This window comes from Bos indicus x Bos taurus, chromosome 1 (genome assembly GCF_003369695.1).
Source record: "Bos indicus x Bos taurus breed Angus x Brahman F1 hybrid chromosome 1, Bos_hybrid_MaternalHap_v2.0, whole genome shotgun sequence".
NCBI classification, from domain to species: domain Eukaryota; kingdom Metazoa; phylum Chordata; class Mammalia; order Artiodactyla; family Bovidae; genus Bos; species Bos indicus x Bos taurus.
The window spans coordinates 141,695,956-141,721,539 of NC_040076.1; the positions used below are offsets into that span (position 1 = coordinate 141,695,956).

Sequence of the window (25,584 nt, forward strand, 5' to 3'; positions counted from 1 at the left end):
TCTCAGTGGTGTCTGACTCTTTGCGACCCCACGAACGGCAGCACACCAGACTTCTCTGTCCTTTACTATCCCTCAGAGTTTGCTCAAACTAATGTCCATTAAGTTGATGATGCCATTCAACCATCTCATTCCCTGTTGCCCCTTTCTCCTCCAGCCCTCATTCTTTCCCAGCACCAGGGTATTTTCCAGTGAGTTGTCTCTTTGCATCAGGTGGCCAAAGTATTGGAGCTTCAGCTTCAGCATCAGTCCTTCCAATGAATATTCAGGGTTGATTTCTTTTAGGATTGACTAGTTTGATCTCCTTACAGTCCAAGGGACTCTCAAGAGTCTTCTCCAGCACCACAGTTTGAAAGCATCAGTTCATCCTTACCATGTTTTATTTCTCCGGCCCTTCTCGGGCCGGAGCCACTTTTATAGAATCATGGAGTTGTTATTTTTTCTTGGAGACAGAACTGTTTGAGGTTCTGCTTTGATGTCACAAGATGAGAAGCTGTTTCCACGCTGCTAAGTGTCCTTCCGGGGTGCATGTCTGGGCGATGTTACATTCACACGCTCTGTACTAACTTACTAACCCCCTACCTCCCTGAGGCTCACTTCCACACCCTGCGGCTTTAAATTCTGGCAAGTGATGAACAGCTCTGAGAATGCAGCTTCATGGCCCTCAGACCCAGCTTCAGGCAGGAATCACTGGGTCACAGGGGTAGGTTTATGGCTTTTGATCTGTTTGTCCAATTGTCCAAGTGTGCGAAGGATGCTCTCTGAATCTGATGTACCACTTTGATTTGCTGCTGTTTTCTCCTGCCAGTTCGCTACGATAAGGTAAGAGAATACTTTGGACTTGATGGAGGGAGTCAGATTCGGGTCTGAAATGTGTTTTCTGCGTAACAACGAGATGGGACCCTGTGATGTAGTCTGGCAGGTGGGTACTTACCTTTCCTGAGAGATGCCATCTGCCTGGATGGAGAATGAGCCATGACACAAAGGTGCCCCGGGGGACATGGCCACAGTGGTGGCTGGTGTTTACGAGCAGGCATAAGGGACTGCTCCCGGCAAGCACACGGTCTGAAGCCACTGCCACAGTCAGTGGTGCAGGGGAGAGACGGGCCTTCTCTCTGGGTCCAGGCAGCCCAGGCCCCTTCGTGCTGCCACTCAGGAGAGACCCAGAGTCACCACCACTGCCCAGCCATGCTCAGGACCCTTGGGATGGCCCTGCTGGCCCTGCTCATCATTGTGAACCCGAGCCAGGCCAGTGGCTTCACAGGTGAGGGGTCTGGGCTCCGTGTGGGTGATGCTGGAGGGGCAAGGGCTCCCAGGAGAGGGTCTCCTGAGGACAACAGCCCTACCAAGAGTGGGGCAGGCAAAGATGCACCTGCTGGGAGAGTCAGGGACTGCTCCTTTTTGGGAAAACTTTCTGTAACCACAAAAGAGGTGATGGGAATGCTTCAGAATCAGCTAGGGGTGAGTGGGGTTCAAGGGCACGTTCTGAGTCATCGGGTCTGGGGTGGGACCCAGAACTCTGCATTTCTGCCAGTAGTACAGATGCTATAGGCCTGCTGAGAGTAGCACATGCCTGGAGATGGAGAATCGAAGTCTCGGGAACCTTGGCCCATTAGTCTTCAATTTACAGATAAGGGGAGGGAGACCCAGAGTGGCCAGGGACTCACACAGGGTCACACAGCTGGCCAAGGGCAAGATTTCCACCAGGATGACCCTGCCCTTGATCCTGACTCTGACCTCCTTTCCCCCACCAGGGAGGGGGGTTCAGGATGTGGGTCTTCCCACTCACCTGGGGCTCTGCCAAGCCCATTTCCTCGACATTAAACGAGGATGCTTATGGCTCAGGGGGATCAGAAGGGTCGGGAACACATCCAGGGCCTTTGAGAGACACGTGTCAGCTGCCAAACACTGGGATTCACAAGCCCCAGATTTCAGAGCGCTGAGATTGCAAAGCTTTTAGGTCGTTTTCTCCTACACATCCATCTTATTCTGTTGGGGATTCAAACAGAGCCCTTCTGAGTTCCTGCTCTCAGTTTCAGTTTTGAACTGGTTTAAAATTTCTTCACAAATTGGCAGAATTTTGTTATTTCTTTCTATGAACTGTGATTTTGTAAGGAAACTTGGTATATCCTCCGGAATGAGTAATGTGCACATCTTTCAGGCCACTGGCAGGACAATGGGAATGTCGGGAAGCCAGATGAGATCTCAGGGGGCGTTTCGTGCACGTGAGGGCTTGGGCGGTGGCAGCTCAGTGGTCCTTCAGGCTGCAGGTCTGTCTGCTCCCAGGTTCCACATACTGAGGCGATGGCCATGATGTCATTTAATCCTCCTACAATCCCAGGCACAGCTATTTTACTAAAGGCAAGACCAGGGCACCGAGAGGACATGAAATGAGGTCAGAGCCACACGGCTGGTATTTGTGGAGCTGGTCTGAGTGCTGGCCTCAGCACCCACCAGAGCACTTAGATTTTCTCCCTCTGGGATTCGAACCCGGGAACCCCGCCTTCTGTGCTGCGGAAAGGATTTGTTGAACAGCAGAATATGCCCAGTGGTTTCTGCGGTGGGCTCTGGCAAGAAGCCAGGCCTGGGAGGACCTGGTGGCCTCTAGCACAAAGTAAAAGACAAAGGAGAGGCAAGTGGAGTTTGGAAGATTTGTGTGTGTGTGTGTGTGTCTGTTTGTGTGCCTGTGTCTCTGCTTGTACGTGTGTCTGCTGTGTGTGTTTGTACCTATGTCTGTGTGCATGTGCGTGTGTCTGTGTGTGTGCATGTGTCTGTGTGTGCACACGTATCTGTGTGTGTGGTGTGTCTGTGTCTCTGTGTGTGTCTGAGTGTCTCTATGTGTTGTGTGTGTGTGTTTGTGTTTGTATATGTGTCCGTGTGTTTGTGTGCATGTGTGTGTGTTTGTGTGTGTGTGTGTGTGCGCGCGCGCATGCCTGTGTGCAGGAGGGCTCTGCTGAGGATCAGCTGGGACCTTGTCATGATCAGGCCCAGAGGCTTTCTGGAGGCAGAGGAGTAATCTTCATCAGTGGTTGCATCTTGTCTTCAGTTCAGATGAAAAACAAGGTCTAGGTCGGCCTCACCAACTTCTCCACGCAGGAAGCTTTGTCCTGTTCACCCCATTGCTCCACGGTGACCCTGCTCGCTGCACATCTTCTCCAGCTCCCGTCCCAGTCACCTCTAAGCTCTGGCCTCGGAAGCCGCCTGCTCCTGCCTCAGGCCACCCAGCCAGGGGCCTCCTGGTCCCTCCCAAGGCTTCTGGGACCCGCTCTTTGGTGGGTGCAGGTTGTGTCCACTCCCAGAGGCCTGGCCATCCCCAGGGAGGCCACCATGTGGCTTGGGAGCAGACTCACTCTGGGGTGGTGGGATTCAGCACCCGACTCTGTCTGAAGGAAGGCTGCAGGCTCTCCCGCCAGCCTGAGCATGAGGGCTGGCTTGGCCTCATCCTTCTGGGGGTCACCAACCCAAGCCTCGCTTTCTGCATGCCTGTGGGCACCCATGGGCTTCCCAGGTGGCACTAGTGGTAATGAGCTCTCCTGCCAATGCAGGAGATGTAAGACATGTGGGCTCAATCCCTGGATCAGGAAGATCCTCTGGAGGAAGGCATAGCAACCCATTCCAGTACTCTTGCCTGGAGAATCCCATGGACAGAGGAGCTGGCGGGCTACAGTCCATGGGGTTGCAAAGAGTTGGACGCGACTGAAGCAACTTAGCACGTGTGCACTTGAGCACGTGGAGGACAAAGGTGGGAGTCACCAGGGGTGTTGTGCTGGTGTGGGGATGAAGGTGATTTCTGATGTCCCCTCTAAGCTCTGCCCCAGAAATCCAGCTTCTCCCTGAAGGTTTACACTGTAACATAGAGCCCTGTCCAGTGGGTGTACAGTCTCATAGAGCTTAGAGCTCTATATGAGGTTGAATATATGAAGACGTAAGATATATTCAAGTCATTCATTCGTCCTTCACTGACAGCCCATGAATGCAGCGAGTCCCACACTAGCCTCAAATATGGAGGGCACCCCATGTCCCCATGTCAGCCCTGGGGTCTCCTTGGCAAAGCACCACAGACTGGGGGACTTGGTGGTGGTGGTTTGGTCGCTGAGCTGTGTCTGACTCTTTGCGATCCCAAGGGCTGCAGCCCGCCAAGCTCTTTTGTCCATGTGATTCTCCAGGCAAGAATACTGGAATGGGTTGCCATCTCCTTCTCCAGGGAATCTTCCTGACCCAGGGGTTGAACCCGGGTCTCCTGCATTGCAGGTGGATTCTTTACCACTGAGCCACCAGGGATTCCTGGGGGACTTAACAGTTGAGATTTATTTCTTCTCAGTCTGGAGGCCAGAAGTTCAAGATCAAGGTGTGGGCATGGTGTATGCCTCCTGAGTCTGGGAGGGAGGGTCTGTCCCAGACACCACGTCTCCCCAGCTTCCAGGGGCTTGGGTCTACTTGTGATTTGAGTGACCTTGGCCTGTAGGAGCATCACCCTGACCTCAGCCTCATCGCCCATCTTATCTCCCTGGGTGTATTCCTGTCTCTGTGTCTGTTTCCCCTTTGATAAGGATGCTGGTCATGTTGCATTAGAGGCCACTCTGCTCCAGTATAAACTCATCTCAACCAGTTATGTCTGCAGAAACCCTACTTCCAAGTAAGGTCACATTCTGAGGTCCTGGGCCTTAGAACTTCAATGTGTGAATTTGGGGTGGGACACACTTCAGCCTGGATGCAAAGAGCTGACTCATTGGAAAAGACCCTGATGCTGGGAAAGATTGAGGGCAGGAGAAGGGGACAACAAAGGACAAGATGGTTAGATAGCATCACTGAATCAACGGACGTGAATCTGAGCAAACTCTGGGAGATAGTGAAGGGCAGGGAAGTCCGTGCTGCAGTCCATGGGGTCACAAAGAGTTGGATACGACTAAGCGACTGAACAACAGCCACCACCCTTCAGCCCATAATAATAGTCCCTGATCCATGAGGCAGTAGAGGCTCCCTGGGCAGATAGAACACCCCAGGACCCCAAGCGAGCTGGTCCATGACATTGAGACATGGGGCTGGTGAGAGCAGGTGCCACAGGGTCTTGAGAACCAAGTAGTGATGCTGACGAAGGCCATGGGCATCTGTGCCCAGGAGCCAAGCTCCAGGTGAAAGACATTCAGGGCCGGATAAGGCAACCTGGGTGTTTCACTGCAGGCGCTGTGCCCTCATCTCCTGCTGACGATAGCAACAATCAGACTGTACTTTACCATCTATGCATGTCTCACATGGGCTTGACATGTGTGTTTATCTTCCATCTCATTCCAAAACGGGTGTCACTGCCAGTGTGCCCAGCACATGTTGGGCTGGCGTATTCACTGAGGGAACTTCTGTGTATTCACGTTGCACGTGACAGCCCTTACTGTGGAGATGAGAGGTGTGCACAGTGTCTCTGGCCTGGAGAGTCTGAGGACCCACAGCAGAGCCCAGGACATGAGCCCCAGATGCTTGGTTCCTCTGTATCCCTCTCTTCAATGTAGAGCACCGCTGGGAGGAGGAGCAGGCTGGGAGGTGTCTCCTGTCTTACAGAGGAGGCTTGCTCATCATAGGTGTCATGCTTTATCCCTTGAGTCTCCATGCCTGCATTGCCTTCTCAGATACAGGCCAGTGGGCAGACCCTCTGGGGTCTGCCCTGTGCAGGGATTTTGTTTCACCTGTTCTTGCAGAAGCGGGGGACTTGCAGAGGACCCCACAGATTGTTTGATCCTAACATTTCTTCTCTTGTTTCTCCATCTTCCTCCCTCCCTTATAGAAAAAGGCCTCTCTCTGCTGGGCTTCCGGCTGTGCAACTACAGCGTGACCCAGAGCGTGCAGAGCGTGAAGGCTGTGCAGATGTCCCGCCTAACCCGCGTTCCCTGCGGGGGCTGGATCCCCTTATGGCGCTGCCCGAAGACCGTCTACCAGACCCGGTACCTGGAGGTGGAAGTTCCGGAGCCCAGGAATGTGACTGACTGCTGCGAGGGCTACGAGCAGCTGGGCCTCTACTGTGTCCTGCGTGAGTCCTGTCCAGTGTTGGAATAGCCACTGTTCACACCCTTAGCCCTGAACTGACTAGATCCTTCTGGAACGCTGCTTCTCGGCCTCCCGTGAGCAGCTGGGTCATTCAGAGGGCTAGCCCAAGCGCAGGGCACTGGCCTCAGCCCAAGGTTTCACATCCAGGCGTGGAGTACACGTTCTCATGGGTGCTGATGCTGCTGGCATGAGGCCCCACTTTGAGAACCTGTTGTAGGTGTTGGCTCTCAGACATGGCTGCATATTAAAGTCCCCAGAGCTTTAAAAATGCTGATGGCTGGGTCTCTTCTCAGAGACTGTGATGGATTCTGTCTGGGGCAGAGCTTGGGTACTGAGATCTTTTTTTTTTAAGGCTCCTCCAGCAATTCTTGGGCTTCCCCGGTGGCACTAATGGTAAACAACCCACCTGCCAATGCCGGAGACATAATAGACCAGGGTTTAATCCCTGGGTTGGGAAGATCCCCTGGAGGAGGAAACGGCAACCCACTCCAGTATTCTTGCCTGGAGAATCCTGAGGACAGAGGAGCCTGGTAGGCTACAGTCGGTGGGGTCACAAAGAGTCAGACGTGACTTAGTGCTTAACAGGCACAAATGTGCACCAGAAATTCTAACTGGCGGCTAAGTTTGAGAACCAGAATTTGTATCTCCTCTATGTTGGCAGCCAGGTTTTTCATTCTAAAGACTGTGAAATCCTTATCTAAACGCCAATCTGTAAGAGATGGAAAGGGGCCCCCAGGGGCCCCTAACTGTCCAGAGGCCTCCAGGCCCTCTTATCCTTTCTGTGTGATTTAAAGATGCTTGGGGTGGTGATCAGCACTGGTGTGGCTGGTCCGGGCTATGTCTGAGATTGAGGGGACCAGGCTGTGTGGGAGTTTGGGGCTCAGCCTCTTGGCCCAAAGGGAACTTCCCAGAAGACTTCTTCCAGGGTGAGGGTGCAGGTGGGTGCATGTGTGAATGTGGGGGAGGTGTGACCGTTACTTTGAGTCAGTTCCAGAGCTAAGATGGGTTTCTGAACAGTCAGGAGGTTGCCCTGTCCCCACACCCATGATGGAGGGGAAGCGAGATGGGTGGGGCTCCGTGGGTGGCCATGGGGCACCCTGAGACGTGAGGGCCACCACCTCCAAAAGCAGAAAGTGCCAGCTTGGGAGGGTGCAGGGAGGGTCCCAAGTGCACCATCGCCAGGGCCGGAGGCCAGGACAGGCAGCAGGCTAGGTGTGGACCCCGCACCCCCAACCCCGGGGGCTATAAGATGTAGAGTCAGGAATCAGCCAGACCCTGCAGATGGTTGCGTGGGTGGAACACAGAGTCCTTCTGAGCTTGCCCTCCCTCAGGCCCCCAAAGTCCGCAGAGGTCAGGAGAGCTGACATCTCTCCACTCAGTGGCCAGACTCAGAGATGACAGGACAGCTCAGAGTGAGCAGGTCCAGGAAGCGTACCTCTCCCTGGAATTTTGAAATGATACCATGGCCACCACCAGTAAAGCTAGGAAGGGGCAGGGGGCGTCAGGTCTGGAGCTGGGCAGATGCTGTGCATTCATGCTGGTTCCTTAAAGGGAAATTTGTGGGCGTTGTGTGTGGAGGGGCTGTCCCTTGGTTCTGGGTTCAAAGAGTCTCTTCCTGTGCTGAGTGTGGGCCCCTCTCCACTCTCCCTGTCTCTAAGGGCCACATGTACAAAGGGTGGTGTCCCTGCCCTGGGAGCACCCTATTCCTGGGGGGTTGCCATGTTGGGGAGGCCTTGGATGGGGCTCATGGCACTTGGTTTGGAGCATCAGATTCTGGTTGATGAAGGGGCCATCCTGCCTCACTCACCTTCACTACACTTCCCACCTGCTGGCTGTCATGGGGCTGGTGAGGTCACAAGTCCAGAAGGCCAGAGGCATCCTCGGCTCCACCCAGGCCCAGCGGTCACCTTTCTCTGCACTCTGCTGCCCTGCAGCGCTGACAAGCAAATTCTCCCGGATAGAAGGCAGGGAGGCACCTGCCGCACATGTTTCTTCCCAGCAGACCAGCCTCTTGGGGACTCAGCCCCACTTGTAACGTGTTAACACCTTTAAATAGAAACTCACCAGGCAGGAGAGGCCCAGAACATTCTAACTAGAGTCCTGTAGGCAGATCTGCTCTGGGAAGTGCAGATCGTGGGGTGACTGATGTTTGAGGGTGGGGACCGGGTGGAGGTGCTGGGAGTGAAGGAAGGAGCACTCACCCAGAAGGCCCCCCAAGCCCCACAAAGGGGGCTGAGATGGAGTGGGGGGTCCGCAATCCTCCTGGACCTTAAAAGGGTCACTCCAGAAGCAGCATGGAGAGGAGCCAGTCAGGAGCCCCGAAGGATGGAGAAGAGAGAGGAAAAGGGGGCTTGATTGAGGGCATCCTATAATGTTCAGTGGAGGCTCCTCCTCACTACTGGACAGGAGCTGATGGGGACACAGCCCGGGGAAGGCGAGTCCCTTGACCAAAATGGGGCAGACTTGGGCCTGAGTCTCCCTGACCCCCGTTGGGTTCAGTGTGTGGTGATGGGCCCAGAGCCCACTGGGAAAGTCCCGGTTAGGTGTCTGGACCCCACTGGGCATCGCGGCTGCTGAGGGGACTGGTGTGTGAACACAGAGCTGGGGCAGGGATCTGCAGCGCTCATTTGCTATGGCTTGTAAGGTCCCTGGTGAGCATTTGATTCCCCCCACCTCCAAGCTCAGGGGCACCATGTGGGCAGCTGGAAAGTACCCCGTCAGAAGAGTTTACACCATGGGTACCAGCAGCTCAATTCTCTCCACGCCTGCCTGGCTTCTCTGATCAAAGCCTGAATGTTGGACCAGAGTTGGTTCTGTGATGCCTCCTGACAGCCTGGCTCTTTGGAACTGGAAGTGAGAAGTCTCTGGAAGTGATGTACCGAGACCTGTGCTGGGGCTGACCGTCAGGCAACCAGGCAGAGGCCAGACCCTGAACGTGCTGGCCAAACGCGGCTCACCTGTGTGTGGGGCTTCTCACGTCTCGGCAACCTCAGCTCAGGGGTCTCATCTCAGCAGCACCAAAACCTCAGCCTTGCTGAGGATCTAAAAAAGGGAAGAGCATTATGAGAGCATGTGGTATGGTTTTCAGTCTAGATGACCTTTTCAATTTTTTTAAGTCCCACATTTTGAAAGCAATGATAAGCCATACGTGGTTTTAATTAAATGTCTCCTTAAAACACAAAAAGGAATACACAAGCCATGGAGAAAATTTGGAAACAAAGAAGAGAGAGAGAGAAAAAAAAGGGAAATTGCCCATAATCAACCCCCTCCTTGCCCCACAAGAATAACCACGGTTAACATTTTCTTCTAGTTTCCTTCAGGGCAGACGTTTTACAATAGCAGGGTCACCCTGTTGAAGACATTTTATAGCACGCTTTCACCCCTTGGCAATTTATCTGGAACATCTTCTGTGTCAATGGATCGCATTCTCCAGCATGATTTAATGCCCACAAGGCATTACCTCATAGGGATGGATCAGCACTCAGCAATCTCCTACCACTTAATATCTCGTAGTTTCCAATTTTTTTTCGTTATAAATAATGCTGCAATGAGTAATGTATGGTGCAAACACGGCTGCACACAAGTTGGAATATTGACCCAGGATGGATTCCTCAGAGGAGGACCGAGCATCACAGTGGACACTCAATACCTGCTGTTCCTGCATGGCTGGTCTCCTTCACACAACACGCCTAGGACCCCGCTGGACTGGGAGCCTACCCCAAACTTCCCATCTCCTGGGCTGATGGCCAGGGTCCCTTTGAGGAAAGAGGATTCTGAGGAGGGTTATAATCTGATTATCCCAGAGTGGATCAGATTCCCCAGCCCTAGAGAGTCCTCAGGGCTGTGGCTCAGAAAGCTCTGCCTTATCTCATTGAATGTGCCTAACGTGGGATGGCCAGGTGCTGGGCAGTCCGGAGGCATTGCTTGTGTCGGGTTAGGGAAGGAGAAGCAGATTTTTAACTTTCTACCAAGTCGGAACTGTTGACTGTTCTCTTGGGCTCTCCGTAGGCTGGCCAGCCCTGAGGGACAGAGAGAGATTACCAGCAGCCTTCCAGTTAAGACAAACTGTAACTCGAAAACGCTTCTGTTGTGAGCAAGCAAGCATTTTGGGAAGTCAATTTTTCTTTGTGTCCTGTATTTTCCTTTCATTTAGATAAACCTCTTGTTGTTCAGTCGCTCAGTCGTGTCCAGCTCTTTGCAACCCCATGGACTGCAGCACACCAGGCCTCCCTGTCCATCACCAACTCCTGGACCTTGCTCAAACTCATGTCCATTGAGTTGACGATGCCATCCAACCATCTCATCCTCTGTCGTCCCCTTCTCCTCCTGCCCTTAATCTTTCCCAGCATCAGGGTCTTTTCCAATGAGTCAGCTCTTCGCATTAGGTGGCCAAAGTATTGGAGTTTCAGCTTTAGCATCAGACCTTCCAATGAATATTCAGGGTTGATTTCCTTTAGGATTGACTGGTTTGATCGCCGGTGCTGTCTAAGGGACTGTCAAGAGTCTTCTTCAGCACCACAGTTCAAAAGCTTCAATTCTTTGGTGCTCATCCTTCTTGGTTTAGAATAGTTTTAGATTTCCAGACAAAGATTTGTAAAGACAGTAAAGAAAGTCCCCCGCCTCCTCCCCCAGAGTTCCTAATGTTAGCTCTGACATTTCCAGGGTGCATGTACCAGCAAGTACCAACCCTAGTGCCTTACTGTTAGCTCTACTCCATGCTTTATTTGGATTTCTGTTCCCCTCCGTAACATCACTTTTCTGTCCCAGGAGACCAGGTTATTAATACATTTAGATTCATGTATCAAATACCTTCAGTGCTGAGGTGGTTGGTTTTTATGATGGATGAGAAAGCACAGAGCTCCGGATCCCTGGTTGGTGGCCCTCCAGGGATTCCCGCATTTCCATCCCAGCCCCGCCTTTCGGGCTGCCCTGCATGTCTGTTCTTCACACCCCAAAACCTTCCCTGTGTGGCCGCTTCTCCAGGACTTCAGACATTGGACTAGCCACCAAGACAACTAGGAAGTGAAGAAGGAGCCAAGGGCAGCGTGGAGAGGAGAACACTCCTGAGAGTGACCGCCAAGCCCAGACTCGGCTTCCACAGGGAGAGAGCTGACGGGGACCCTCTCTGCATGTTTCAGCAGCTAAATCTTCTTCTCCTTGGCTGATGTAGCTGCCCTGGTGATGTGTTCCCAGCAGGAGGGGCCACTCCCCTTTTTTTCTGTCTGTGGAGCATCCTGCAGAGAGCCCAGGGGACCCCAGAGGACCACCGTCAGTACTCAGCACTTGCCTTCCACCGGGCGAGCCCACAGGTCTCCCCAGGGGCGGGTCCTCCTCAGCTCTGTAGGCGTCCTTCCAGAGCGTGGTTGTCATGCCTCCTCTGACTTTTCAGGGGTTTGAGGGGCCTGGAGCTGTGCTTCTGAATGTTGTGTGGGACACAGAGCCTTAACGTGGATCTGGGTGGGAGCTGGATGGGTTTAAGTGACATTCATGCTGGCATGGAGCACTTATCCCAGGGTGGGTAGCCAGACCTCATGCAGGCCCTTTCTCGGATGCTGGCACTGGGGTCTCACCTTCCTTGTACTTTTCTCCCTGCTGCTCTTAGCCCCCTGGAGCTCAGGGCTGTGAAGCCTTTGGTGTCCTGTGCTGCCCTCGGCTCCATCTACTGCTGGGCTTGCACAGACCCACAGATTCTCCCAGGGGTCAGTCCTGCTGCCCCCAGTGCCTGGATCCTGAGTGTCCCGTAGCATTGGCTAATACCTGGCCACCTGCCTCCAGCCAGCTTCCCCAGGTTTCAGCTCTGTGCTTTTCTATCCCTGAATATGGGCACCTGGCTCCTGGCTAGATCCCCTGGGAGCCTGCAGATTCTTAGATAGTTCTTACCTTTCTTAGATCTCTAAAAGCTCTTTTTCTTTAAAAGCCCACTCATGACTCCCCCAGACCCCTGGCTAAGGGTCAGGGCACTGGTTCCCCCGAGTCTCACATGGTGGCTCCAATCACATGTGGCTGCACGCCCCGCCCCTCCATCGTTTTCACTTCCTGTGGGCTCTTGCCTGCTCATCTGCATCATCTACCTGGAGCTGTATCACTCCAGGCGGAGCATGTTGTGAGTGGTGGCCCTGCCCTTGCCCGCATGTCTGCATCATCTGCCCAGAGCTTTATCACTCCAGGCAGAGCACGTTGTGAGTGGTGGCCCTGGAGATGTGCAGCCCACAGCCATGCTGCCTGATCTTGGTGGACCTCCCGGGAATTGACCAGAGGAGGGGACAGCCCAGGCTGCCCACATTTCCATGTGTAGGTCCCGAAGGCGTGCCAAGCTTCCCATCTGCACAGCCAAACCCTGGCTGTGCCTGAGCCCGTTCTTCCTGTAGCTTCTCCCAGGAATGGGGCCAAGTGGATGACCAGGCCTGACGCCTTCTTGAAGCTTCTTCTTTCACATCCTGTCCTGTCTGTCAGTACGTCCTGTGGACAGTTGCAGCTGCATATTCCCAGGATCGGAGGCTTCCCGCTGCCTCCACCCATTACCCTGGTCCAGCCTGCACCATCTCTCACCTGGAGCATCACAATGGGCTCTCAGACAGGCCCCTGCCTCCCTGGCAGCCGGGACACAGCTCAGACGAGCAAGTCAGACTGCTCTCGTGGAGGTCAGCGAAGCAGGATAGGGGAGGGAAGGAGCGGAGGATGTGGATGACTTCATGGCGTTGGCAGAGGGGTGGAAAGGTGGTTTGTCAAACTACAGGTACTGGGGGCTCTACGTATGATGTGCGGCAGCTCCAGTCCCCAAGAACCACCTGAGGGTCCTGGAAGATGGGGACACGGAATAACGTGATATGGGGTCAGAATAACGTGAGAATCTGGGCAGGGCAGCCACGGTGTCCCCTTCACCGCAGGACTGCCCTGACCCTCCAGGCCCCCCGTGACAACACCAGAGGGTTTTCCATGACCCAGCCCCCCTGCTTACCCACTATGCCATCACCAGGCCCACTCCTCATTCTTGCCTTACCCCTCACTCTGCACACTGCTGCCCCCTGCCCAGGCATAAAGGCTGACGGTTTGCAGGCTCCCCCACCTCCCTGGCCCTACAGACGCTCGTCTCCAGTGCAGTCTTCTTGCCCACCTGCTCCCGGGCCTTGCCTTCCTCCCTGCAGTGTTCATCTGCTCAAACTCCCATAGTTCTGTCTGTACACTGGCCCCCATCCACTAGGCTCTAAGTGTCCTGAAGGCAGAGACTTTGCCTCTGGGCTTCTGCTGGGTCCTGGGCACCTTGTGCTAGGCCTGGCACATAGTAAGTGCTCAGTAAATACTGGATGAGTGAGTGAGCTGTTAAGCTGCAAAGCAGCAAAGGGGCCTCTCAGGGGGTGGTGGGGGCCTCTCTTCACAGACTCCTAAGGCCAAGAGAGAGGACACCCAGGCCCCCAGCCAAAGTTGCCCTCCTCCCAGAAAAGTCAGTCAGGCTGCATTAGAGTCAGAGCAAACAGTCTTAATGGCTGCTCTGCAGGGCATGGCGAGGCCCTTGAGCGGGTTGCTCTGCGTGCCTCGGAGCCGCAGATGGATCCCTCTGCCCAGAAGCATCCGGATGCAGCACCACATGGCCCACTGGGATTCTAGAGCCAACACCACTCATCACTTATCACCTCATCACCTGTTCCCCCAGCCCTGAACCGGTCTCAGGAGTTTGCATCCAGACCTGGGAGCTGCCCAGTGGTGGGGTTGGAAACATCCGCCTTGCTGTGCACTTTGGATGCTGAATGTCCTGGTCTTCAGAAGTGCTGCCCCTCATCAGGGGGCCACCGCTGCTCAGCCCCTGCAGCCCCAGGTAGGACAGGGGCCTGATCTTGGAGGAGGGGGGAGTGGGTTTCCGGAAGCAGCTGCTTGGGTTTTACGGAGAGCCTACAGCCTGTGTCTGGCCTGCTTCACTCATCAATATCTGGCCACTGACCTCTGGGGGGAACTGTGCTCACAGATGCCCCAAGTGGGGAAGACGTTCCTGGAAGAGCAGGTGCCTCAGTTTCCCCACATTGCCAGGGGAAGCCCTTGGGGCCCCGGTGAGTTTGCTGGGAGCTGAGCTGTGTCAGAGCTGGGCGGTGTTGGGCTGTCAGCTGGTGCAGCCCCGTGGGGACCCCCCTGTCTGGCAGGTCCATGGCCTGGTTCTCAGTGCAGGCCCCTAGGAGAAGGCGTTCGTCAAGGTTCAGAGACAGGGAAACACACATTTGTGTACGTTTTATACAGGCTTCCCAAGCGGCACTAGGAGGTAAAGGATCTGCCAGCCAATGCAGGAGCCACAGGAGACTCAGGTTCAATCCCTGGTTTGGGATGATCCACTGGAGAAGGAAATGGGAACCCACTCTAGTATTCTTGTTTGGGAAATCCCATGAACAGAGGAGCCTGATGGGCTATGGTCCATGGAAACAATCGGAATAACTGAGCATGCATGCATCATATTATATATGGTGCAATATATATTGTAATTCATTATTTATTGATATGTTACATATAGTATATATAATTTACTATATTATATTACAGGACTTCCCTGGTAGATCAGCTGGTAAAAAAAAATCTGGCTGCAATGCAAGAGACCCCAGTTCGATTCCTGGGTTAGGAAGATCCTTTGGAGAAGGAATAGGCTACCCATTCCAGTATTCTTGGGCTTCCCTGGTGGCCCAGCTGGTAAAAAATCTGCCTGCAATGCGGGAGACCTGGGTTCAGTCCCTGGGTTGGGAAGATCCCCTGGAGATGGGAACGGCTACCCATAACATCATTCTGACCTGGAGAATTCCATGGACTGTATAGTCCATGGGGTATTATATTACATATATATATACTATAAATAATATATACTGTATTTTCTAGTATCAAAGTGAAATTAAAGTGTTAGTCTGTCAGTTGTGTCTGACTCTTTGTGATCCCATGGACTGTCATCTGCTGGGCTCCCTTGTCAATGGGACTGTCCAGGCAAGAATATGGGAGGGATTGCCATTCCCTGCTCTAGAGGATCTTCCTGACACAGGATTGAACTCGGGGCTCCTGCATTGCAGGCAGATACTTTACTGCCTGAGCTACCAGGGAAGCCCATCTAGTATACATTGTATGTAATAATATATTATGTAGTATACATAGGATTATCTGTAATATGAGAGGAGCAGGGACGGGAGGTGGGGGAATGTGCCACACCGCCCCAGTGACCTCTGGCGGCCCCACCCTGTCCTGGGCCTGTGGCTCACCCATGTTCCCTCGCGCAGCTCCAGAGAGCAACCGGGAAGCTTGCTGGTACAACGTGACAGTTGTGGTGAAGATGGACTTCAAGGAGCTCCAGCAGGTGGACCCGCGGCTTCTGGATCACATGAGGCTTTTGCACTCCATGGTAGGTCGGGGGGAGGAAGGGGCTCCATGAATGACCCCAAGTGACTGCCTCTGAACCAAACGTGAGATCTTCCTTAAAAATGGCTTGAAAGAGGTATGATTTTTCATGCAACAAAATGCACTCTTACAAGCGTGCAGTTTGGCGTGTTTTGAGGTATCTAATATACAAGCCCTGCACCCTCATGGCACGGAGCAGGGAACCCCTCCTCTCTCCAGGGTCTGTTGCTTAAACACAAGGGTGCCGGGTGCAGCCTTCCCAGGCCCTGGAGCTGTGCCCTCGAGTACCTCCCTTAGGGATCCCAAGTTCTGGCTCCCGATTGAGGGAGTATCTCAGAAGTTTGCAAGGTGCTGGATGAGGCCTCTAGGTAGGGCTCCACCCCCTCACCACCATTCACGATTGGGGCTGGACAGGTCTTTGCTGTGGGGCTGCCTGTCCCATAGGATTTTGCAGCAGGCCTGGCTCTAAGCACAAAATGTGCCCAGCTGTGACAACCAAAACTGTCTCCAGGTGTAGCCACAGGTCCCCTGAGGGGTGACACTGGCCCCCGGGGGAGCCCCAACCTAGACACAGCTCAAACTTTCTGGCGCCTCAGCAACACCTCCAACCAGCAGGATATCTTCACCTGCTGGGTGTCCCCCACAGCCCCCACCCAAGTTCTAGGAACCCAGCCAGCAGGGGCAGGCACTGCTCGTCACCCACTGTGAGGCGCCTGCCCTAGATGGTGGTCTGACCTCAGGCGGATGACCCACACAATCCCCCACATGTTGCGAAAGGCCCTGCACCTGGTGAGATGCTCGGCCACTGCCTCTTGAAGTGCTTGATGATTCCTGAACGAGGGGCTGCACATTTCCCCTGTGCACTGGGCTCCGCACGGTGTGGCTGGTTCCGCCTGACCATCAGGCCCAACAGATGTGTCTCATGTGCCATGACATCAGACCCAGAGTTGGATGGGATGAGCCCAGTTAACAGAGGGCACACTCCCTCCCCTTGCTCTGGGCTGTGCAGTAACTGGTTTGAGAGGTATTCTCAGTCATCACCTTGACCCAGAAGTGTCCTTAACTGCCCCCACTGGAAGAGATTTCTGTCTCGCCTTAGCTTGTTGCAGAGTTTGGGATGCACAGTAGGCCAGTAAGAACATGGCCAGTCTGCAGCCAGATTGCCTGGATTCAAATCCCAGCACTGTCACTCATCAGCTGTGTGACCTTGGGCAAGTTACTTAACCTCTCTGTGCCTTAGATTCTGTTAAACAGAAATAATCATAATCTTACCTGAGACAGTGGCTGTGAGGTTGAGACAGTCCATGTAAAGAGCTTAAGATGATACTGATCTGGGTAGGTTCTGAGCTGGGGCAGTTGCTGGGTTTTGTATGTCACTGTCTCCTGTCGCCCTTTATCTCTTCGTGTGTGTAAGCTTTGTTCCTCGCTGCTGGAGGGGCCTGTCCACACGGGCTCCTGACTGTAGCAAATGTTAGGCACTCTGACTAAGGGGTTTGCAAGAGGCCGGTGTTGGCTTTCTGCTCTGCTGACCCTCGTGAAGGGTTTCAAGCCTGCTGAGGAGGGCACGGGCTTTGGTGCCCGCACCCAAACACGTTCTGGTTCCCTGGGGAGACTCAGGAGCTTTTTGGCAAAGCCCGCTTCAGGGTTCTCCTGGTGGTCATGCTGCTTTGCCTGGCTTCCCAAGGCAAATAATACCTTGAGATGTCAAGATCCTAGACTGGAGCAAAAGGAAATCAAGTGGAATAAGAAAAGGGATCATTACACTTCAGAAAATATCAGACGTGACTTGACACCTAATTCCAGACCTGATTCTCTGCTGTCAGCTGCAAGGGGTGGTGGTGGGGTCCCGCACTGACCCGTGTCTCTTTTCGGGGCTGCTGTGGCAGAGCGCACAGGCAGGGGTACGTGTCAGACCTCTCCTTGGCTTCTCCCTGTGTCTTCACACCATTCCCTTCTGCCAGTGTCTGTCTGTGTCCAAATTCCTTGGTGGAAGGACACTAGTCACATTGGAGCAAGGCCCAACCTAATGAGCTCATCTTAATAATTACATCTGCAGCAGCCTTGTCTCCAAATAAGGTCACATTCTGAGGTGCTAGGACTCCAATGTGGGGATTGTTTTTTGGTAGCGGGGGACACGATTCAGCCCCTAAGTATTTATAATCCGGTTTGCAGGACTTTTATTGGAATGAAGGCAGAAGTGAAAATATTGTCGAGATTTCTCTTTTTCGCACAGGTGAATGATGCGTGTGTGCGTGTACCGTGTGTATGTATAGCTTATAACATCTCTGGACCTCCGTCCTCTCCCAGTCTACCTGATGGGGTGCCCTTCTACCGCGTGATGCTCTGACCCTGGTTTCACAGGTCACCAGTGCTCTGCAGCCACTGGACACCACTGTCCACCACCTGCACTCGGCCGGGGAGGACACCTCCACCACAGTGTCCTGGCTGCTGCTGGGCCTGCCAAGGCCGATGCCCGTGGCCCGCGTCTCCGCAGTGCTGGATGGCATGGTGAAGCGCATCTATGAAGTGATCGATGTCCAAGTGCAAGGTGGGGCTCCCTTCAGTGGTCCCCTTGGGTCAGGGGCTGCAGGACTGCTAGGAGAATCATCCAGTTGAGGGGGTAGGGTGGACTCATCTCTGGCTCACTCTAGCTCGAAGTTTAAACTCTAGATGCTGAAGCCAAGACTTTGAGAACTGATTCTGTACCAGCATCGCCTTCCTCTCCCCTCACCCCACCTTGTCCACCTCTCATGACGGGTTTCTCCTTCCAACCAGCTGGGACTGGAGGCTGAGTCCCAGAATACCCTACAAGTAACCCACGTCCTCTGTTCTTAGGGTCCCAAATTGCCCTCTAGTCTCTTTCCCACCCTTGCCAAGGACATCCTTGTATCTAGAAGGCTCTTTTTTAAGATTTCTTTTGGCCATGCCGCATGGCATGTGGGATCTTAGTTCCCTCACCTGGAATTGAACCTGAGTCCCCTGTATTGGAAAGCAGATTCTTAACCACTGGACCATCAGGCAAGTCCCCAAAGAGTCTTGAACCAGAATTTACACAGAGCTGAATTTGGTGAAGCACACCAATGTGTTTCTGGAAGAAATTACCTGGTATTTGTGTGTGTGTGTGTGTGTGTCTATGTCAGGGGTCGGCAAACTTTCTGAAAAAGGTAAATTTTTTTTACCTTCTAGTAAATTTTTAGTAAATTTACTAAAAATTTTTAGTAAATTATTTTGGGGCTGTGGGCCTCACGGGCTGTTTCAGCCGCTTAGCTTTGCCACGTGACATGAAAGTAGCTGTGGCCAGTCCATGAGCAGATGGGTGGACTTCAGTAGAGGGCTCTTTTGAGCTACAGGAGGCAGCTGAAGATTGCTGTGGCCCTGGGAGGGTGGCTGCTCTTATGAGACAGCTCATGCCAGGACGCTGAAGGCCATACACCAAGATGCCAGAGTCCACAGCCTGGGGAAGGCTCTTTTGCTGCTGCTGTTGTTTAGTCACCAAGTCGTGCTGACTCTTTGAGGGCCTGTGGACTATAGCCCACCAGACTCCTCTGTCCATGGGATTTCCCAGGCAAGAATCCTGGAGTGGCTTGCCATTTCCTTCTCTAGGGGGGTCTTTCTGACCCAGGGATGGAACCCACATCTCCTGCATTGGCAGGCGAATTCTTTACCACTGAGCCACCTGGGGAGCCTGGGGAAAGCTCTAATGATGGCATTTAATTATCTTCAAATTCCACAAATGTTCTTGAAAACCAGACTGAGCAATGCCCATAAGCCAAGCACTAGTCTTGTCTGTTCTGACAGGTTTCCATAGGGGGGGACCCTGAGAACTTCCCTGTAGGTGAACAAGGAGGGATTGTGTCTTGATCACTTGCATCTCCTGGGGGAGGGCATTGGAGAGCATCCATTATGGGTGCAGCTTGAATTGGGTGGTTTGGGAGAAGAAGAGGTGAGGATGTGGGGCTTGTTCTAGCTTGGGTGCTGTCCCAAAGCAGAGGCAATTCTGTGACTGGGATCTCAACAAATCTTACCCACAGGAAGGGGCAGCCAGCATGAAGATGTGCTAGGGTTGGTAAGAATGAATAGCCCATCACTGTGGCCAAGAGAGGGGGTTGGTAGTTAGTGGGCGATGCTGGTCTTTTTCCATATGGCTTAGATAAATGGTCTTGCCTTCTGTCACTCTGTCCTGGTCACGGAGAAGCCTGGTTGCCTGTTCTGAGCTGTGCTCCCACCAGATAGGGGAGGACCAGGCCCCTTCTGCACGGCAGGGGCTACTCTACCCTCTTTCCCCATCCACACACTGCTGTACACAGGGCTGATGCTTGGGGAGGAAGCCCGGACACCATGAAATCAGACTCAACACAGCCCCAAAGTGATTTGCTCAGGCCACAACCATACACTGAGCTGTGAGCTGGCTGCTCTGGTGGAGGAGGCTGTGGCCAAAGAGGCCTCTGGGGCAAGGCGTCAAGAGGGCCCCCAAGACCGCAGCCTCACCCACTTCCTCAGCTCGTGTGACACACATCTCGAGGTTGACGGGGATGGCTCCGATGAGCGTCCTTACCTGTTCTCCTTCTCCGCAGATGTGAATGAATGTTCCTATGGTGAACTCAACACCTGCTCAGGGAGGGAACTGTGTCTGAACGTGGAGGGCTCACACCAGTGTGTGGGTTACCTGAAGTCCCCCAGCTCATCTCCCCCGGGGCTGGACGGCATGTGTGCAGGTGAGCAACTGGGCTTTCCGGGTGGGGAAGAAGGGCCTTAAGGAATCTTCCAGGCCGGACGGTCCTCTGACAGCAAGACCCTCTCTTCTGCAAAGAGGGAAAGACTGGCTTATAGAAGGGAAGGCTCACTTAGTTCTTTTGAGCGTTCTCGACCTCGTGGCTGGATATTCGTTTCTTTTTTTTTTTTTTATACTGGTTTTCCATGTTGTGTTAATTTCAGGTGTAGCAAAGTGATTCAGTTATACGTGTGTGTGTGTGTTTACATGATTTTTCAGATTTTTTGCCTTATAGGTATTACAAAATATTGAGTAGAGTTCCCTGTGAAAGAGTGGGATATTCTTATTCTCTTTGAGTTAACAAATGTTTATTTATATGCCATTCACCATGCTGCTGCTGCTGCTGCTGAGTTGCTTCAGTCGTGTCTGACTCTGTGCGACCCAATAGACAGCAACCCACCAGGCTCCCCCGTCCCTGGGATTCTCCAGGCAAGAACACTGGAGTGGGTTGCCATTTCCTTCTCCAGTGCGTGAAAGTGAAAAGTGAAAGTGAAGTCGCTCAGTCGTGTCCGACTCTTAGCGACCCCATGGACTGCAGCCCAACAGGCTCCTCCCTTCATGGGATTTTCCAGGCAAGAGTACTGGAATGGGGTGCCATTGCCTTCTCCGATTCACCATGCTAGATGCTGGTAAACATTTATGAATATGGTGTGACAGATATATGAACAGGTCATAATCTTTGCTCTCTGGGAACTTAGTAGAGAACATGCCAGATACTCTCCAGGCTGGTATGTAAACAGGATGTCTGTATAATTTATTGTTTAAACTGGGACTCTTTAAGAGTGAAGGCAGCATGATTACTACTTACACTGGGTCTCAGGAGTAACCTGGACTGTCCATGGGTTGGTGTGGTCAACTCCACACCAGTTTAAACTGGTTAAAAAAGCAGTTGAAAGCAACCAACTGGATGGCAAACTAAAGTGCCGAGTGCTGGTGGACACACCTGGAAGGAAGTCCTACTCTGTGTGGGTCTGGTCATGGGGTCATCTGCGGGAGCCAGGTATGAACAAGCTGCTGGTGACTGGCTCCTGTAAGAAATCACTGTATTTCGCAAAGAGCTGAGTCTAGGTGGTGAAAGGCAGCAAGGAGAGACGGATTCAAGGAACATTTTAGAGACTGAAGCTTTGGGACTCACTGATTAAAGAAATGCAGAAGAGGAAGAGAGGAACAAGGCAGCGTGTCCGGGTGTAACCACGAATAGAACTAGGAAGACTAGGGTTTTAAAATCATGTTGACAATAACAGTTTAGACTGAGATGGAGATGAAAGCGGGTGGAGATGCGAGGTGCTGACTGTGCTGGATCATTGGGGCTGGAGCTCAGAGCAGGGCCTGGGATGCAGTAAACCTGGGTCGTCCACGTGCAAATGGCATTTGAACTCTGGGCTGGTTGCGAGAAGGGAAGGAGCCCTGTATTTAAACATCTTCCCAGGTGGCTCAGTGGTAAAGAACCTGCCTGCTAATACAGGAGACATAGGTTTGATCCCAGGGTCGGGAAGATCCCCTGGAGGAGGAAATGGCAACCGACTCCAGTATTCTTGCCTAGCGAATCCCAGGGGCAGAGGAGCCTGGCGGGGTACAGTCCATGAGGTTGCAAAGAGTCAGATGCGACTGAGTGACTAAACGATACCAGGAGGAGGGGCTTGCAGAAGTGAAGTGAGGTGGAATGAAAAGCAGGAAAGATGATACCCAGAAGTCAAGAATGGGTGATGCTTTACAGACATTTACCAAGAAGGGGCTCAGAGACATCAAGCAGAATTTGGAGAAAATATGGGCTTCCAGTTCAGTTCAGTCACTCAGTCGTGTCCGACTCTTTGCGCTTCCAGGAGGGTCTTATTTAAAGACGGTGGTGCCAAAACATATCTGTGTGCAGTGGAAGGGACACACTGATTCTCACAGCTTCAAATGGTGGGTTGGAGATGAACAGGTAGAGGGTTCAGCTGACACCGACAGGGCGCTGAGGGTCAGGGGCACATCCATTCACTTACCGGATACATTTTAAAGAGCACCTACTGTATGCCAGTCACTAACTGCTCTAGCCGAGGTTCTTCAGAGTCCGAGATTCCCTTGCTCCCTTGGAACTCATGTCTCAGTGCGGAAGATGAAAAAGATGTGGACGAATATGATACAAATTACGGTGCGACAGTTCTGCTGCGGAGGAAAATGACGTAGGAAAGAGGTGGGGCAGGTGCGCTGTCTCAGGTGGAGTGGCTGGGGCTGCCCTGGGGTGCGGTGAGCTTTGTGAGTGTGAGGGGGTCATGAGACCGACAAGGGACAAGGAGGAGGTGGTGGGCTGAGCCATGATCCCCAAATGACCTCTCCCTAGCCCAGGACCTGTGAGTAGGACCTCTCATACCACGAGGTGCGGAGGGCGCTCTGCAGGTGGGATTAGGCTGAGAACCTTGACACAGAGGTGACCTGGATAATCTGGGTGGGTCCAATGTCATCACAGACTCCTCAGGACAGAGAGGCTGAGGGTCAGAGCCAGAGACATGACGAGGGAGGCAGAGAGGGGAGAGGAGCCGCCTCTCTGGCCTTGGAGGTGGGACGGGAACACCAGCCTCAGAGTGTGTGCCTCTCCATGGACTAGAGCAGAAAGAGATGGTTCTCCCTGGAGCCTCCAGAAGGATTGCAGCCACATCTCGATGTTAGGCTTCCGGCCTTGGGCTGTGAGAGCACATTCCTCTTGTCTTTAGCCTCTAAAGTGAAAGTTCTTTACAGCATGGACTTTACTTTCACCACCAGACACACCCACAACTTGGCATCGTTTCCACTTTGGTGCACCCTTTCACTCTTTCTGGGGCCATTTCTCCGTTCTTCCCCAGTGGCATATTGGACACCTACCAACTTGGGGGCTCATCTTCTGATGTCATACCTTTTGCCTCTACATACTGTTTATGGGGTTCTCAAGGCAAGAATGCTGGAGTGGTTTGCCATTCCCTTCTCCACGTTTTGTCAAACTCCACCATGACCCGTCCTTCTTGGGTGGCCCTACATGGTTTGGCTCATAGTTTCATTGAGCTACACAAGGCTGTGATCCATGTGGTCATTTTGGTTAGTTTTCTGGATTGTGGTTTTGATTCTGGAGACTGTGGGATTGTCGTTCTTGTTTTTTCTATCTGCCCTCTGATGGATGAGGATAAGAGGCTTGTGCAAGCTTCCTAATGGGAGAGACTGGCTGTGGGGGAAATCTGGGTCCTGCTCTGGCGGGCAAAGCCATTCTCAGTAAATCTTTAATTTTCTGCTAATGGGTGGGGCTGTGCTCCCTCCCTGTTAGTTGTTTGGTTGCCCTGAGTTAAGTCAGTCCTGGGGTCTACAAACTCTGTGGTAGGGCTAATGGTGACCTCCACAAGGGCTTATGCAGACACACGTCTCCCAGGGCCGCGGCTGCCAGTGCCCCGTCAGCAGGTCACTGCTGGCTCATACGTGCGCGGGAGACCCTCAAAGAGTCAGACAAACCTCCGCGACTGAACAACAACAAAGCGAAAGTGTTAGTCGCTCAGTCCTGTCTGACCCTACGACCCCAAGGACTATGTAGCCCACCAGGCTCCTCCGTCCATGGGATTCTCCAGGTGAGAATACTGGAGCCGGTTCCCATTTCCATCTCCGGGGGATCTTCCCAACCCAGGGATCAAACCTGGGTCTCCTGCATTGCAGGCAGATTCTTTACTGTCTGAGCCACCAGGGAAACCCGAAGTATGTGGTAATTCTTCCCAGCAGCCACAGGAAACTGATGCCAGGAATCAGGGCCCAGCAGCATGGAATTCAAGGACCAGGAAGCCGGCGGGGGTGGAGCCAGGCAGGGGAGTCGGGGACAGGAGGCAGAGCCAGGCAGGCCCACATGGTGTAGGCACAGCAAGACCACGGGGAATTGTAACATTTTACTCTAGAAAATTGTAGACAAGTATTGGAAGGAAAGTTATGACCAACCTAGATAGCATATTCAAAAGCAGAGACATTACTTTGCCAACAAAGGTCCATCTAGTCAAGGCTATGGTTTTTCCTGTGGTCATGTATGGATGTGAGAGTTGGACTGTGAAGAAGGCTGAGTGCCGAAGAATTGATGCTTTTGAACTGTGGTGTTGGAGAAGACTCTTGAGAGTCCCTTGGACTGCAAGGAGATCCAACCAGTCCATTCTGAAGGAGATCAGCCCTGGGATTTCTTTGGAAGGAATGATGCGAAAGCTGAAACTCCAGTACTTTGGCCACCTCATGCGAAGAGTTGACTCATTGGAAAAGACTCTGCTGCTGGGAGGGATTGGGGGCAGGAGGAGAAGAGGACGAAGAGGATGAGATGGCTGGATGGCATCACTGACTGGATGGACATGAGTCTGAGTGAACTCCAGGAGTTGGTGACGGACAGGGAGGCCTGGCGTGCTGCGATTCATGGGGTCTCGAAGAGTCGGACACGACTGAGCAACTGAACTGAACTGAACTGAACTGATACACACAGAGAAAAGAGTACAACAGATATCTCCTCGTCCATCCACCCCCTCCTCCCCCATCCCCATTATGCCGAAGTCTCCTTCCTCAAACCACTTCATCTGTTACTACATCAGAATGAATTCCTAGGAGAGAAGAATGAGATTTTTAAAACATTTAAAAAACCAAAGCAGTAATTCCTTAATATCATTGAACAGTGTGTTGAAATTTCTAGTGGTCTCACCTAGTGGTCTCATTTTCATAATTTTTCAATTTGAGTTACAATTTAAATCAGATCTACCCATTAGTAGGCTTCAAGTTTGATCCCTGATCAAGAAGATTCTCCTAGAGGAAGAAATGGCAACCAACTCCTGTATTCTTGCCTGAAAAATCCCACAACAGAGAAGCCTGGTGGGCTAGAGTCCATCCCCACAAAACAGCTGGATATGACAGCACACAAGCATGCATGCTCACCCGTTAGTAATGGTATCTCTTACATCATTTTTTAGACTAGAAGTTTGCCCCTCCATCTCTGTTTCCTTGTAGTTGCTGGAGGATCCTGCTCCCTTAGCCCGGCAGAGTTTCCCACCGACTGGGGTTTGCCAGTTTGCATCCCTGGGGCTCCCCATCATCATGACCCCTTGCTGGAATTTCTGTAAACTGCAGCTGGCTCTGGGGCAGGCCTTTCTGGTGGTGCCCAGGCCTGCTCTGTATCAGGTGAAGTTAATGAGTGCTTACAAGTGCGTTGAACATATAGGGTGGTAGAGTAAACCAGCTCTACCGAGACACAACTGTGAAAACCTTACAACCCTGACCGGGTGACACAGCTGTCCCTTCCCACCTGTTGCATTCAGAATGGGCTGCACTCAGCAGCTTTGTGTGCCCTGCTCCCTCACTTCGAAGCCCTCACCAACGGCTCTGGAGTGGTTTAAGGACACCCCCAGCTCCCTCATTCTTCAGGGGAGGGGGTACGTATGCTGCACCCTGTTCCGGACTTTCCTGAG

General features: G+C 52.8%; 1 protein-coding gene across 1 annotated transcript in view; it reads left to right on the top strand.

Annotated features, from left to right (window-relative positions):
- Positions 1–1,185: 1,185 nt before the first annotated feature.
- UMODL1 (uromodulin like 1) overlaps positions 1,186–25,584 on the top strand; it is a 77,446-nt gene continuing 53,047 nt past the window's right edge. The window contains exons 1-6 of the mRNA XM_027551195.1: positions 1,186–1,261; positions 5,774–6,016; positions 13,685–13,846; positions 15,273–15,394; positions 17,752–17,938; positions 19,965–20,097. Of these exons, the coding sequence (XP_027406996.1) occupies positions 1,186–1,261; positions 5,774–6,016; positions 13,685–13,846; positions 15,273–15,394; positions 17,752–17,938; positions 19,965–20,097 (923 nt within the window). The remainder of the gene's footprint in view (positions 1,262–5,773; positions 6,017–13,684; positions 13,847–15,272; positions 15,395–17,751; positions 17,939–19,964; positions 20,098–25,584) is intronic.